The sequence below is a fragment of the Octopus bimaculoides genome, chromosome 9, assembly GCF_001194135.2.
Source record: "Octopus bimaculoides isolate UCB-OBI-ISO-001 chromosome 9, ASM119413v2, whole genome shotgun sequence".
NCBI lineage: Eukaryota > Metazoa > Mollusca > Cephalopoda > Octopoda > Octopodidae > Octopus > Octopus bimaculoides.
The window spans coordinates 35,320,118-35,335,145 of NC_068989.1; the positions used below are offsets into that span (position 1 = coordinate 35,320,118).

At 35.8% G+C, this 15,028-nt stretch overlaps 1 protein-coding gene across 5 annotated transcripts in view; it reads left to right on the plus strand.

Annotated features, from left to right (window-relative positions):
* LOC106874293 (FGGY carbohydrate kinase domain-containing protein) overlaps nt 1–15,028 on the plus strand; it is a 99,883-nt gene that overhangs the window by 79,618 nt on the left and 5,237 nt on the right. For all 5 annotated transcript variants that reach the window (XM_014921973.2, XM_052970621.1, XM_014921970.2 and 2 more), the window contains 3 exons: nt 8,759–8,915; nt 10,901–10,975; nt 11,949–12,069. In XM_014921973.2, the coding sequence (XP_014777459.1) occupies nt 8,759–8,915; nt 10,901–10,975; nt 11,949–12,069 (353 nt within the window). The remainder of the gene's footprint in view (nt 1–8,758; nt 8,916–10,900; nt 10,976–11,948; nt 12,070–15,028) is intronic.

The following is a 15,028-nucleotide window of genomic DNA, read 5'->3' on the forward strand; positions in this document are numbered from 1 at the left end:
TTACTACCTAGCTCAGATACCAGGAAACCCCAAAATGGCTGAAGTTCAAAAGATAGTGCTCATGGGAACTGCCCATATCCTATGTAAAATACTGTCTATGTGATCTCAAATTTTAAAGCAAACACATAATTTTCTTATGGTTTCTTAAACATTCACTTGAACAAAACTGTACAAATCCAAATATATGGTACCCTAGGCATAACACCTACATGAACTTCTAACTTGTTGTCTCTTGAGGTCTCTGGGTGAGACTTGGATCCAACTTGTACAAATGCAAAACAAAAGTCAAACATAAAATAATAATAATAATAATAATAATAATTCTCTAATTATTTTGGCACAAGGCCGGAAATTTTGAGGGTTGGGTGGATGCAAGTCAATTACATTGATCTTTGTACTTGACTGGTATTTTATTGACACCAGAAGGATGAAAAGTAAATTTCTCCTTCGGCACGATTTGAAATTAGAACAGGCAGTAAAATGTTAGAACAAATACCACAAGGCACTTTGCCCAACGTACGAACGATTTTGCCATTGCACTGTCAATAGGCTCCATTAGGCTTCCTTGCTTTGTCTTTATAACTATTACGAAATTATTGATTATCACTACCAAATTAACGCCTTTGACATTGCATGCAGTGTCATTGATTTTCCTGTAATTTGTCATAGAGCAATTGATAACGTCACAATTGTAATTAACAATTGCGAATACTGCTTTTGTGTGTGTGTGTGTGTGTTACGAATATGAATGTGTGAGTATAGTTGGATACGCGCGTGCATATCAGTATTTCAGTATTGTTTCATATGTCACTGCCGAAAGTTATTATTCGAAGCCAAGTTAACAAACCTATGTTTTTAAACACACGTTATACCTTATAAATATATCGAAGTTTTATTTAGAAAATGAATAGATCTTTACATGGCGACGAGCCATCCAAACATCCCTCTAAATCTAACTTGACCCAACGTGAAACCAACTACTTGTATCCCTCTAATCTTCCAGGCACAGTTTTAAATGACGATGAAATTGGTCAGGAAGCAGACTATTCTAACCAACAAAGATGTTCCGACATGAATTTAGATTCTAGAAATAAACGGCCGAAAATAGAACCTCAGTATTCAAATATGGATGTCATCGAAATACCATTTCCTTTTTTACAGCGAGGAGCGAAATTAAAATTACAGAAACCAATTTTGAAAAAAAACATGTTAGTCTATCCACTGTTATATATTAGCGTACCTTTCAGAGGTTCCGAGAGGCCTGATAATGTACGCATTCAGAGACACTACCATAGGAAAAAAAGCACTACTGAGAAAACATTAAGATCTTTCCGAAGTCGATTTTACGCTGGTTTAAGAAGGTTTTACTCATCTTTCATATCGTGTGTGACCGACAATTTTACTTTAGACGATCTTGACAGCACTCAAGACGTTTCCGACTCGAAAAGGAGACGTGATTACAGAAGCAGGAATTTAAGACATAGATACTAATATAATACCATAAGAATTTGGTGTGAATATTTCGTACTTAACAACGAACATTTGTTTCATTTCTTTGAACTATTATTTATTTCTTTAAGTCATAGAATCGATATCGATACAAATACAAAAGGATACATGAAAGAAAGAAGTGAACTTTCGATTCTCATATATTATATTCTTATTTATATACATCTGTTTTACGTTTAATGCTAGATTAGTCGTAATAATAAAAAGTATTCCCAATAGATATGAGGTCACAAAATTTGTGTATATTTAATGGTTTAAGTAGCCGATTATCTGGACCCTAACGCTCAATGCTTGACTTGCATTTATTTTATCAATCCCAGAGGATGTGATCGATAAATTTATCTCAGAGGGATTTGAACCCAGAACGTGAAAAGGTGTGACTGAATACCTCGGCTCTACTCTTTCTACCATTCCAGCCTTGACCATCCCCCATCTTTGAGGGGTATCTAGTTTTAACCAATGTGCCTTTACATTTTTTTAACGGTACGGTGAAACTAAGGGGATGTTTGAGTGCTTTTTCTAGCAGGATGATTGACCGAGGGTCTTCCTACTGTTGTGTAAGTTTGTTATATTAATTTTAAAATGAAGTATATGAAACAGTTGCTGAAATCTTACAGCGAATCTGAAGTTGGAATGGAATGTCAAATTTCAAATTCTTATTGAATAATGAAATAAAAGTTAATTGCATGTTCGTGTAACCCCGAAAAGATCCATCGAGGGTTTTTTGGCGTTTCGCTACCACCTCCGAAGCCATTCTTATTTATACAATCATCTCATTGCTCACATTTACAACCAGGTAGATTGTGTAACTCCATTCAACCGAATCAATGTAAATTCATTCAACTTTTACACGCCCAGAATCGTCAACGTATGGAATAAATTATCTGCACCTGTTGTTAACCGTCAGAACACAGCATCCTTTAAAAATTCCATGCTTCTCGAAATTCGGTAACTTGCTGATCACTTTTCTGTGTTTCATTCTGTGTATTGTGCACGTACTTCTAGCTGTCATTGCTGTGTTTGTATGACTTCTGTCTGTTCTCTGTCCCATCTTTTAATCTTTCCTGACGAGTTGTGGTGCACCTTAGCATGTATACAATCTCAATATTATTACTTATTAACTTCATACAGCCGAGACTCTAACTTCATTCCATTCAATTGATTTAGTTTGATAAGAATAAAACTTATGATTGAGAGTCTGTGATGAATGCCAAAATTGACGATTGTCAGCAGCTCCTTTGTCGGTTTTATAACTAAAATATTTTTCAAGGAAGCACGACATTACGTTGGTGGTAGGATACAAATTGAAACTTGGAGTAATCATTCCCATACTAGATTTAATTCGTCACCCAGTTTAATGCCACCACCTGATCGTTGGATGCTTTCAACAGACTAATCTGTAACTCGCATTTAGTTTTTTCGCATGAGAACTTGCTCCTGCCGGTTACAGAGATTCAAAAAAGTGTCATAGTTGTTGCCCTAAACCACTTATTAAAAAAAAAATGTTTGTAGGCTTGCAGTACTAAAAATTTAGTCGTCTGCAAATGACAATGAAAATTTGAAGAAACATTGCAGTTTTGTCTCATATTTAGTAAAGGTTGTTCTTTTCTAAATGAATTAATTTTTGCTAATAAGGTTATTTTATAAATTATTGATACATATGTCATCTTTAAAGTTAAGTTTTTAGCTTAAAAAAAATTATGATTGTAAATATATGCTAATGTAAGTGTGACAGTAAAAATTTGTAACAGTAGAAGTTAATTTTTGTATAACGATGATATGAAACATCAATAGTTCATACACAGCAGGATGGATGTAATTAGTTTGTAAGGGTTGGTTCTTCTATCTGGAAAATGTAAAACTGCTGTCAGAGAAAAACCATTGTTCCACCGTGAGAAAAGTTCTGTTGAACTGTTAATTTAAATTTGGCTATGGTGGATCGAACCCACTTCATGCTTGCAAGATTCAGTACATAAGTTAACCTCAGAACGTAAAGTGCCGGAAGAAATGTCACGAAGCATCTTTTTCTTACGCGCTAACGATTCTGCCATCTCATCGCCTTAATATACTTTAATAACTATAAATATATAATTGTAAATATATTTCAATGGAATAGAATAACTGGAGTTATCTTGGTTTCTTCAATGGATCGTGTACCAAATTAACAGAGTCAAGAAGTTTTAATATTTGATTAAAAAATTTATAGCTCTTTCATAGCTAGTATCCTCTTACATAATCTGTATCCCGTAACACAGGCCTGCCATAGCTCCGTCTTACATCGTCTGTACCTAGCTTAATTGTTGTTTCATTGATTAACAAGTTTTGTCAAGCAATCAATAATGGAGAGATTATAGGATTTTCAAAAAGATAATTATATAAACTACCCGTCTTATTTAAGGGAAGACTGAGGCATCTAGACTATTTATAGGAGATAGAAATGGATGTTATGGCATTTATACATATCCCATTAGAGTCGTAAATAAGCCCTGTTTATAGTCTCAGGTAAGACACAGTGGAGAAGCAATCTCACATCTGAGAGAGTTATTCTGTCGTGCACATCCAAAGTATGGCTATCCGAGTGATTGGCATTAAATCATTCAAGACAGTCAAAAAAAAGAAAACGACAGACGCATTGCCCACGCCTTCTGCATTTTCTGCCGATACTGCAAGAGCTCATTGATCCTCTTCTCGGGCCCTCTGACATCTCTCCTTTCGTCATCCTGTCCACAATATGTTCACGCCCTACAAACCCTTATGCTAAGTTCTTCCTCCCAAGAATATCATCTCTATGGAATCCCCTCATATATTTCTGCTGCAGGCTGTTAAAGTGAACCATTAACTACGTCAGTCTCACTGGTTTCGGAGGACATATGAAAGTCGTAGATACATCTCTTTCCTTGACCAATTCTGTAGAAAAGAAATTAGTTCACCCTTTGTTTCACAATGTTTGTCACTAAAATATTTGGCTCTCTTACAGCGTTATCTACATTTCAAAGTCAGTACCAATTTTGCACGCCAACAGAAAATCACTTTTTGAGAAATTGAAAAGCTTTCGTTCTTATATATCATGGTTTATAATTTAGGCTCAAGGTAGGCAACTTTGATAGAGGGAGGTGAGTTAAATCGGCCCTAGTATTTGACTGGTACTTTATTTTTGTCGACTCTGGAGGAGTGAAAGACAAAATTGACCTCAATTGATTTGAATTCAGATCAGAGAAGACCAGAATGAATACCACAAGGTATTTTGTCCACCACTTATACTAAATATTAAAAATGGATCTAAGTTTTATCTCTATTGTAAACTTGAAAAGCTATCGGACGAAGGGTTAAGCACAAGGGATTGTCTCCCTTAAACAGCTATCCGTAGTCGATGCGGTCGGCTTGTGGGTTCCAAGACATCAGTCTATAAGCTCTCTACAAAGTGGAGGAAGAAAAGACTTAGTAGTTACTTTTTGACCACTCGGAAGAAGGTCTATAAGCTCTCAACAAAGTGGAGCGGGGAAAGGCCTCGTAGCTACTTGTTGACCACTTTGTAGAAAGCTTATAGAATAACAGATAATTTTTCAGTTTAGGGATATTAAAAAAAGTAAATAAAACTTAAGGGGGAGATAACTTGTAAAGCCTAAATGATGTGTACACTCACGAAGTGATTGTTCATGAAGACAATTTCGTTGATCCTTCAAATTGGAACGTTCACACACAAAATGTTGAAAATATGTGGATGCGTGTGAAACAAACTACGACGTCAATTTGGAACATCAGATGAATTGTTTGTGTCCTATTTACACGAATTCATATAGCGTAATTCCATGGAGATGAACAAAACATTTGTTCACTTTTTGGTTTCTATATCCAGTATTTATGTTTAACAGTAAATTAACTTATTCATGTCCCTTTACCAGTTATCTCCCCCTTAATTCTTATTTACTTTTTTAATAACCCTAAACTGAACAATTACCGAGTAGCCCCATAGACCAGCCATAGCCACCTTTAATTATTCTACTGCTCTATTTTGGCAAATAATCTTTACTCTAGAGTACTATTACTGATTGTCTCTCGATGATAGATTTACAAATAATTTTCTATTCTATATATATAAGTACAGTTGAGGATATATAAACCTCAGAGGGATAGAAATATCCAAGATTTAATGTGGAATATTTATGTAATTAAGTTTATAAGTAAATATAAAAGTTATGTCTTGTCACTGTATTAATAAATTTTTATTAATTTTAACTCCGTCTTCTCTCTTGGTTTATATATATATATATATATATATATATATATATATAAGTTCACGTCCTGCTGATGTCACTTTTACCTTTTACTCTTCCGGGGTCGATGAAATAAAAATACCAGGCAAGTACTGGGTCGGTTTATATTTCATGTGTTCACTCTAGAGAGTATCTTCCACAATAGTCTTGGGTCGACCCGATATGTACGAGTAAAACTTAGTAGACAGAAACTGAAACTTTGTACCTGTTTTTAGTCAGTAGATTTAATTTATCATTCGGTTTAATATGAACACCTAGCTTTTAAGTGTGTAGTTTTAGCGGAGTTGACTTTGCTGTAAGCTTTCCGACCCAAGGAGAAATGAACAACAGTTATATACGAACTGAAGATATATAATTCAGTTCGTATATAATTCTTGTTCCTTTCCTCTTGGCTCTCGTAGGTCCCATAAACAAATTATGGGCCCTACCTTTTGTTCTTTATCTTAATTACACATAAATATAAACCGTTAGTATAGAAATGTTGCATGATGATTCATTTCGGATTAATAGAATCAAAACTCAAAAACTTGTGGAAACACATTTTTGACTGAAAAAAATTCATAAATGTTTACCGTCCCTGATAAAGATATAAAGATGTTTTTTTAATTGTTAACTTTTTTTTATTTACTTTTACGCATATTTATATACTTAATTACATAAATATTCCACATTAAAATATGAATCCAAAACAAAAAAAATATAATCTCGGCTTTGTTAAAAAGCTTGCTTCCCAACCACATGGTTCCAGGTTCAGTCTCACTACGTGGCACCTTGGGCAAGTATTTTCTACAATAGCCTCGGGCCAACCAAAGTTTTGTGAGTGGATTTGGTGGAGGGAAACTGAAAGAAGCCCGTCGTATATACGTGGCTAAGAGTTAGCAATGCTGCTGCTGACTAGCACCCTCCGTCACTTTAGTGACGACTATACTTGTTTCCTTTCGGTTGTAAATTGCGAATAGCCACCTTGATAATTTATAATTCTCACTTCATCATCTTCGGAATCGGTCAATATTTCCTTTGGTGTTCTCTATAAGACTGACAAGGTGACTTCAGTTTTTAACCCTCGGCGATGGAGTAATGGGTCACTGAGGAAGATTAATCAAATCTGAAATCATTGATAATATGATTCCATCTCGCTTGCCGTAGCGAGCTTGTCTCTTTTGTCAGTCGTTAAGAAAGTGCTCTCACGTGGCTAAGAATTGTTTTGACTCGTATTTCTAGCAATACTGGTGCTGACTAGCACCATCCATCACTTTAGTGACAACTAGTTGCCTTTCGGTTGTAAATTGCGAACAGTATGTATGTATGTATGTACGTACGTACGTACGTACGTATGTATATATGTACGTATGTACGTACGTACGTACTTGTTCTCCACCACCGCTTGACAACCGGTTCGGTCAAAAAGAAGGATAGAATAAGTACTAGGCTTTAAGAAATAAGTCCTGAGGTGAATTTGTTCAACTAAAACCTTTCAAGGCGGTGCCCCAGCTGATGGCAAAACTTGAGGCAACCCAACACCACTATATTAAGAAGATTCTTTTCTACTCTAGGCACAAGGTTCGAAATTTTTGGGGAGGGATCCAATTGATTAGATCAACCCAGTACGCAACTGGTACTTAATTTACTGACCCGGAAAGGATGAAAGGCAAAGTCAACCTTGGCAGAATTTGAACTCAGAATGTAAAGACATGAAATATCGCTAAGCATTTCATCTGGCGTGCTAATGTTTCTGCCAGCTCGCCGCCTTAACTATACCAAGAAGATTGAGCAACAGATGAGCTACTGGGAGAGGCTAAGGGAACTGAAGCTCTACCCCTTTGAGAGAGAGTATGAAAGATATACAATGATATACAAATGGAAGATTTTGGAAGATCTAGCTCCCAAATTTGAAACTGAAAGCTATATCAACTGGACAGTACTGCATGAGATCAAAAATCCTGTTTTCTCCATCTAGGATTAGGACACCGTACTGTAATAGCTTGGGTTTCAAAGGTCCACAACTATTCAACATTCTGCCAAACAGACTCAGAGATTTGTGAGGTATAAATGCGAAGGTCTTTAAAGAATGCCTGGATAAATTTTTTATCTGAGATACCAGATAAGCCCACATGGCGGCAGCAGACACAAAGAAGAGTAGCTCTGCCCAACTTGCTACTTCACCTGAAACAATACAGGAAAGAAATCGAATCACATTGAAAGGCGGTGCCCCAACATGTCTTCAGCTTCTGGCTGAAACTGATAAAACAATAATTGTTTTCCAATTGTATGTAAATATATTTTTGAGACGAAATGGTTTAGGCCACATGAGTTTTGCCTGTGGTGAATTTAACGATTGAAGGGAGAGAATCACTTCTCGGTAACGTGTGAGTTGGTGTTTATATCTTCATAGGCTTTACCTAGCACCAAACAATTCAATGAAGTAGAACATGATCCCATAGTCTGCTGACCTTTTGAATTTTGCCGAGCCATCCTGTCCATGCCAACAGATAAAACAAACGCAAAATTATCATGACTATTTTATGGTATCAAAACTGAAAAAGAATATAATTTTCTTTCATAAACAAAAAAATCTCAAATTTTGTGGAGAGAGAACAACCAATTATATGACTTCAGTACTTGACTAGTATTTTATTTTATCAACAACCCTCATAAGAATGAACGACAAAGTTGTCCTTGTCAGAATTTCAACTCAGAATGTAAAGAGCCAGAAAAATACCACAAATTATTTTGTTGGCTCTAAATCGATTTTAATAATCCACTTGGTGAAAAAATGAGGAACATGCAAAAGTGAAAAATGTAAAACAGAAATTATATAAGAAATATAAACTTAAGGCAGACCAATGCATCAGCAACAGGAAAGGGAATAGTGAATTTATTAGTAAGAGAGGGAAAAGGGTAAGTTGATGATGATGATGGATGTGATGATGATGATGGATGTGATCATGATGATGATATTTTTAATCTTTTTGTAGATCAGTGCATACTTTCACCATTCTCAATGAAGCACTTGAAGATTTAAGACAGCAAAATAAACTATTATCTGTAGCTTTGCTCACGTCGAAGTTACATATGTGGCCAGATTTCCATGGTAATCGTTCACCACTTGCAGATCCTACACTACGAGGAATGGTATGTTTTATTCTTTTATACGTTTCAGCCTTAAGGCTGTGGCCATGCTGGAGCACTGCCAATGAATACATTTTTAGAATTTTTTTTTTGTGTGATGACCACTTGAAAGTAGCTTTATAATTATACAAGTGAAGTTGTACTGTTAGTAAAGACACTTAATTTTCAATGAGCTAGTGAATCAATCAGAAGGGGAAAGATACATTAATCCAGAGCATGAAGAGTGAAGGAGGAGTTTGCTTCTATTTGCTGGGTACTCCTTTAAAAGAAAAAAAAAGGGGGAAGCTCTACATCCTTGAAATTTGAATGAGCACCCTCCATCCTGGAGCTACAAAATAGTTTTGTTCTACCTTGTCAAATTCCTCTTGGAGGCCCTGTTAACAAGCAGAGTTGTGTGGTAGAGAAGTTCATTTCCCAACCATGTGATTTCAGGTTCAGTCCCACAGTATGACACCTTTGGAAATTGTCTTCCACTATAGCCTTGTGCTATATATTCATATATGTATGCGCGTGTGTGTGTGTGTGCATGCATGCATGTCTTTGTTTTGACATTATGTGAGAGATGTAAACAAGCAGAACTGTCATACTAGTGAGCTTGTTCATTTTCAATCTCTCGTGAAAACATTTCCAGCCATGGAAATATCTTACCTTGCTTGGAAGCAATTGAGAGTTGGTGATAGGAAAAGGTGACTTAAACAAAACAGCCATGTCCTTTTGTCTAGTTTGATTTCTGTATGGGAAAAAGACTGAAAGAAATCCCCAGGAAAAACACATGCAAATCTATATACACACATAAGATCATACATGCATGCATACATGTGTATGTGTGTGTGTATATATTCTTTTATTCTTTTACTCGTTTCAGTCATTTGACTATGGCCATGCTGGAGCAGCACCTTAAAGGCTTTTAGTCGAACAGATCAACCCCAGGATTTGTTTCTTAAGCCTAGTACTTATTTCATCAGTCTGTTTTGCCGAACTGCTAAGTTACAGGCATGTAAACAGACCAACAGAGGTTGTCAAACTGTGATGGAGGGACACATTGACAAACACACACACAGAGGTTGGGTAACCATGTATCTCCTTTATGGCAGCACACCTGTTTCTGTCCTTATTCCTGATATCTCTCTCTCTCTCTCTCTCAGTGGATAACCTTGTACCTCCTCTACAGCAAGACACCTGTTTCTATCTCCTGTTTTACTATAACCTTTCATCATCTGACACAAAATTACCTCTTCCAATGACCCTTCCTCTCTCAAAAAGTTACTTGATAACCCTGTCAGTGTAGCTGTCACTTAAAAAGCATCCAGTCCACACTGTAAAGTGGTTGGCATTTGAAAGGGCATCCAGCTGTAAAAACCTTGCCAAAACTGATCGCACCTCTGCTTGTGTCACATAAAAGCACTCAGTCCATTCTGCTTGGTGGTTGTCTTAGGAAGGGCATCCAGTCGTAAAAATCCTGCCAAAACAGATACAGTAGTCTGGTGCAGGCTTCTGCCTGACTGGCTCCTGCCAAACCATGCCAGCATGGGAGGTTGACATTAAACAATTACATATATATATATATATGTATATATATATACATGACAGCTTTCTTTCAGTTTCCATCTACCAAATCTACTCATACAGCTTTGGTCAGCTCAAGGCTATAGCAGAAGACACTTGCCCAAGGTGCCATGCTTTGGGATGGGACCTGGAACCATGTGGTTTTTAAGCAAGCTTCTTACCACACAGTCACGTCTGGAGTTGTGTATTATTATTTGTTTTTTTACATACATACATACATACATGCACACTCACACACACACACACACACACATGCTCACACATACACCTATTTGTCAACACCTGTTGAGAACATTTGTTATATATTGTAGATTCAAGCATATATATAGTTGAACATCAGTAATATAGCATCAACTCAGGAACAGCCTGACATATTCTAACTATAAGGTATCCACATTGAAATTTTGTCATTGTATTTACAGATTTCGGGATTGAGGCTGTCATCTTCTCAGAAAGAATTATGTTTGCATTATTTAGCTACAGTACAAGCCCTTGCTGTGAGTATTCTGCTAATTATGTGATCTTAGTAACAACTATGACAAATTGTAAGCCTACAATTATGATTGTAATAAAAGGAATAAATTATTTTTCTGTTAAAATATTTAACATTTCATAGAAGATCCTTCACTGAGTCTTGCTTCAGATATTAAACATTGCCTCTTTTCACAAAAAAATTATGTATTCTATTTTAAGAATATTGTTTGTACTTTTTATTTGTTGATAAGATCACTGATTCCCTTAGATACACTATGAGGGTGGGTGTTGGATAGAACTGTGACTGAAATCCATAGTACATTTCACTTTCTAAATAACTGTTCTGAGTTCAAATGCTGATGTTGTCTGTTTTACTTTGCATCAATTTGGTATTAGTTTATTTTGGATTTTAAAGTGCAACTTACTAGAAATTTGGCTAGTATTTCCAGCAGATCAAGGACACATAGAATAAATGCCAGTGGTCTTTTTTCTTAATTATGTTTATATAACATATTAATAAATGTTTTAATGCCATAATATAACTGTTTGTCCGTCTTTTATCTTTAGATGTGTGTGTTTGTGTGTATGTGTGTGTGTGTGTGTTTATGTACTGACGCCACCTGAGCTGTGCTAACATTTATCTGTATCCCATCTTACCAATATGTCCTGTAACTTACCAGTTCAACATAGGAAGATGTGGCCATCAGCAAGAACATCAGGCCATCATTGAAAACTACCCCTTGAAGTCTCATGTAACCTATGTCAGCTTGGAAAGGAGCAGACATAAAAATAATTATGATGATGATAATTAATAATAAGAAAATTTGATATTTTACTAAATCCAATTTTCATATTTCAAAATTAATTGAAGCTCGTAGGAAATGTATTTTGTTATAGATATAGCCATGAAAAGGTTAAGATACTTTCTACACACAAATCTCTTATTTCAAAAATAATTCTCACTGAAATCTTATTGCTTGGATTTTTGCTTTTCAGTATGGCACCAAACATATCATCCAAGAACTTGAAAAATATGGGCACAATATCAATGTGGTGCATATGTGTGGAGGTCTGAGGAATAATTCCTTGCTAGTGCAAACCTTTGCAGATGTTGTTGGTAAGTTTGCACACCATATTTGACACCTCTTATGTCCAATTTTTTTTTCAACACATTTGTACTTTATCGTGTATGTATGCTGACATTGCACATCTAGCAGAGCATGCTAGCTTCATTTCTTTCTAGTCTTCACATGTCATCTGCATTTACAACCACGTAGCATTAAGGTTCATAAACAAGCATCATACAATCTGCCCTTCATTTCGAGAGATAAGCCTTTTGTTACCAAGAAAGTTAATTGCTCTCTGAACTTTCTCCAGCCAGTTCTTACTCTAGCAACTATACTCTCAGTATGTCCTCCTCCACTACGAATTACATCTCCTAGGTAACAGAAACTATCTGCTACCTCTGGGGATCTTCGTGGGCATTCCAGAAAACCTATTTCCTATGTGCTGTAAATGTTTATTGCACTTACACATCTGCTACAAACAAAGTCTGCTTTCTCTGTTAATCTTCCTCTGATTCCACTGCACTTCTTATGTGTCCACAGTTTGCACTGAGTACACTGTATGGAATTTATACCATTCCTCTTCTACATATCAGACTTTTATTTCAATGGATTAGCATACTGTCTGTTTTCCTGCAAACTAGAACTTTGGTCTTTGCTAAGTTAACATCAAGACCCTTTGATGACAGGTTTTGCTTCCACACATGGAATTTTAGTTCTAATTCTGCTACAGCTCCAGGTCTAAGAACAAGGCCATCATCATGGAACAGTTCTTATGGGAAGTCAGTCTTAAATTCCTTTGTTATCGCCTGGGGGACAATGATAGATAGGAGGGAACTGATAACCAAACCCTGATGAACTATCCGCACACTAAATTCATTGCTGCTTTCACTTTACTGACAGCATCCCTGTACATGGCTTGAATGGCCTTCACAAGCCATTCATCTACTCTTAGCTTCTGCAGGAGCCTTGTCAAAAGTTTTTTCCAAGTTGACAAATGCCAAGTAGTGTTTTATTTTTAGTTAAATACTTCTCCTAAAGTTGCTTTATGATAAATAAAGCATCAGTGGCACTTTCCTCCTGACATGAATCCAAACTGCATCTCATCTAGGTAACCATTTTTTGTAATTGAACTATGACTCTTTCTGTGACTTTGATGAACTGGTCCAGCAATTTGATTCATCTGTAATTACTACTCTGTAAGGCATCTCCTTTACCTTTGTAACAGTTGACTCTGATGCTGCTGAGTACAAAACCTTCCTGTATTATGTGATTAACTTTATGGATGACTAGGTTGTGTCCCACTCTGCTAGATATTTGAAGTATCTCAGCAGTGATTCGTGATGGACTAAGGGCTTTCCCTTTCTTTACAACCTTAACTGAAACTGTTTTGTCTATCACACTGGTGTCAATAAGAATGGCTGGGTCCTCTCCTGGGTTCATACTAGGAAGACTGTCTTTCTCTCATTTATTTTTCACATTTGGCAGATGATGATGATGATGGTGGTGGCGTCATGGCAGCTGAAGCAATGATGCATTTCTCATATAAAGAATGAGCTGATTTCTAGCAAAGTGACAAAACTCTGTCATCCAGGGTTGCCAATTTAGCATATTTTATGCTAGATCTAGCATTTTTTTTTAGCATTTAGCAGAAAATTTTTTAGTCTTGCATTTAGCAGAAAATTTTTGAATCTAGTATTTAGCAGGGGAAATAGCAGGTTTAAAATTTTATTTAGCATTTTTCTCTGATCATGACATTTCCAACAAAGTTACCCCTTTTTCTTCTTTTTCCTCCTTTTCTACTTTTATAAAGTATCTTACAGCCAAATTTTAATACTATTGGCTATTGTTGAATTTTTCGTTCACTTTCATGAAACTTCAAATGAAAGTTATCCAAAGGAAATTTATCAAGTTATGAACTTTTCGAGCCCCTCCCCCCGCACTTGGATACAGAGTTGTGCTGGGGGGGGGGGGGTAACTCATGTCAACACCTGAACTCACTACACAATAATGTAAATATGTTGCAAAGAATGAAAGCATGGAAATTCGTCCTAACAATGCTTTATTCTGTAGTGATGAGATTTTATCATGACAGGTTGACCGATTTACTTTCAGTTTGACTGTTTTAAAATAGGCCTGTGTTTTTTCATGCTAGCATAAGAATTGTTAACGGCAAATGAAAGAATTGTTAGCTGCAAACTGATAAGTTGTGTTTTCAATTTTATATTTTTATTAATCATTCAATTTATTTCTTGCTTCCCACTACATTATAATGAGATAACAAAGTTGTACCAGCATAAATTCCGAAAGGAATGACTTAAGATGCTACCATTTACTAAGTGCTTGTGTGAAGTCCCTAGTGACCAATCTAAAGCACATTGTAGATAATGTAGATGGAATATGTTGGCAAAATATTCTCTTTTAGTAAGCCACCGTGAAGCAAAGAAACATAAGGCATCAACTCCACAGCAAATGATTTCTCTTCCCAATTTTATTAAAACCAAAAATGATAAGACATCTGTGCTTGAAGCAAATTTTGTAATGTTTATTTGTTGCCACTCATCATTTAATAACTGTGATCACTTAATAAAGTTATGTAAGAATTATATGTCTGATAGTGATATTATGTCCAAAGTGAAGTTGCATCGTTCAAAATGTGCAAATATTGTGAGAAATGTTGTAGCTCCATATTTTGATGGAGATTTGATTTCTGATATAGGAGATAGAAAATTTAGCCTGTTATTAGATGAATCCAAATGATATATCGATAAACAAGTTGTTAGGAATTGTCATCATATATTACAGTGACATTCACAAAAAAGTGGTACATACACATCTCAGGATGGTATCTTTAGAAACACGTGATGCAGATGGTATTGTAGATGCCTTAAAAACTGAATTAACGAAAAAGAAATTAGATATAAAAAATTTACTGGGTATAGGAACTGACAATGCTAGAGTAATGACAGGAGTCAACAATGGTGTTTTCCAGAAATTAAAAGAAGTTCCATC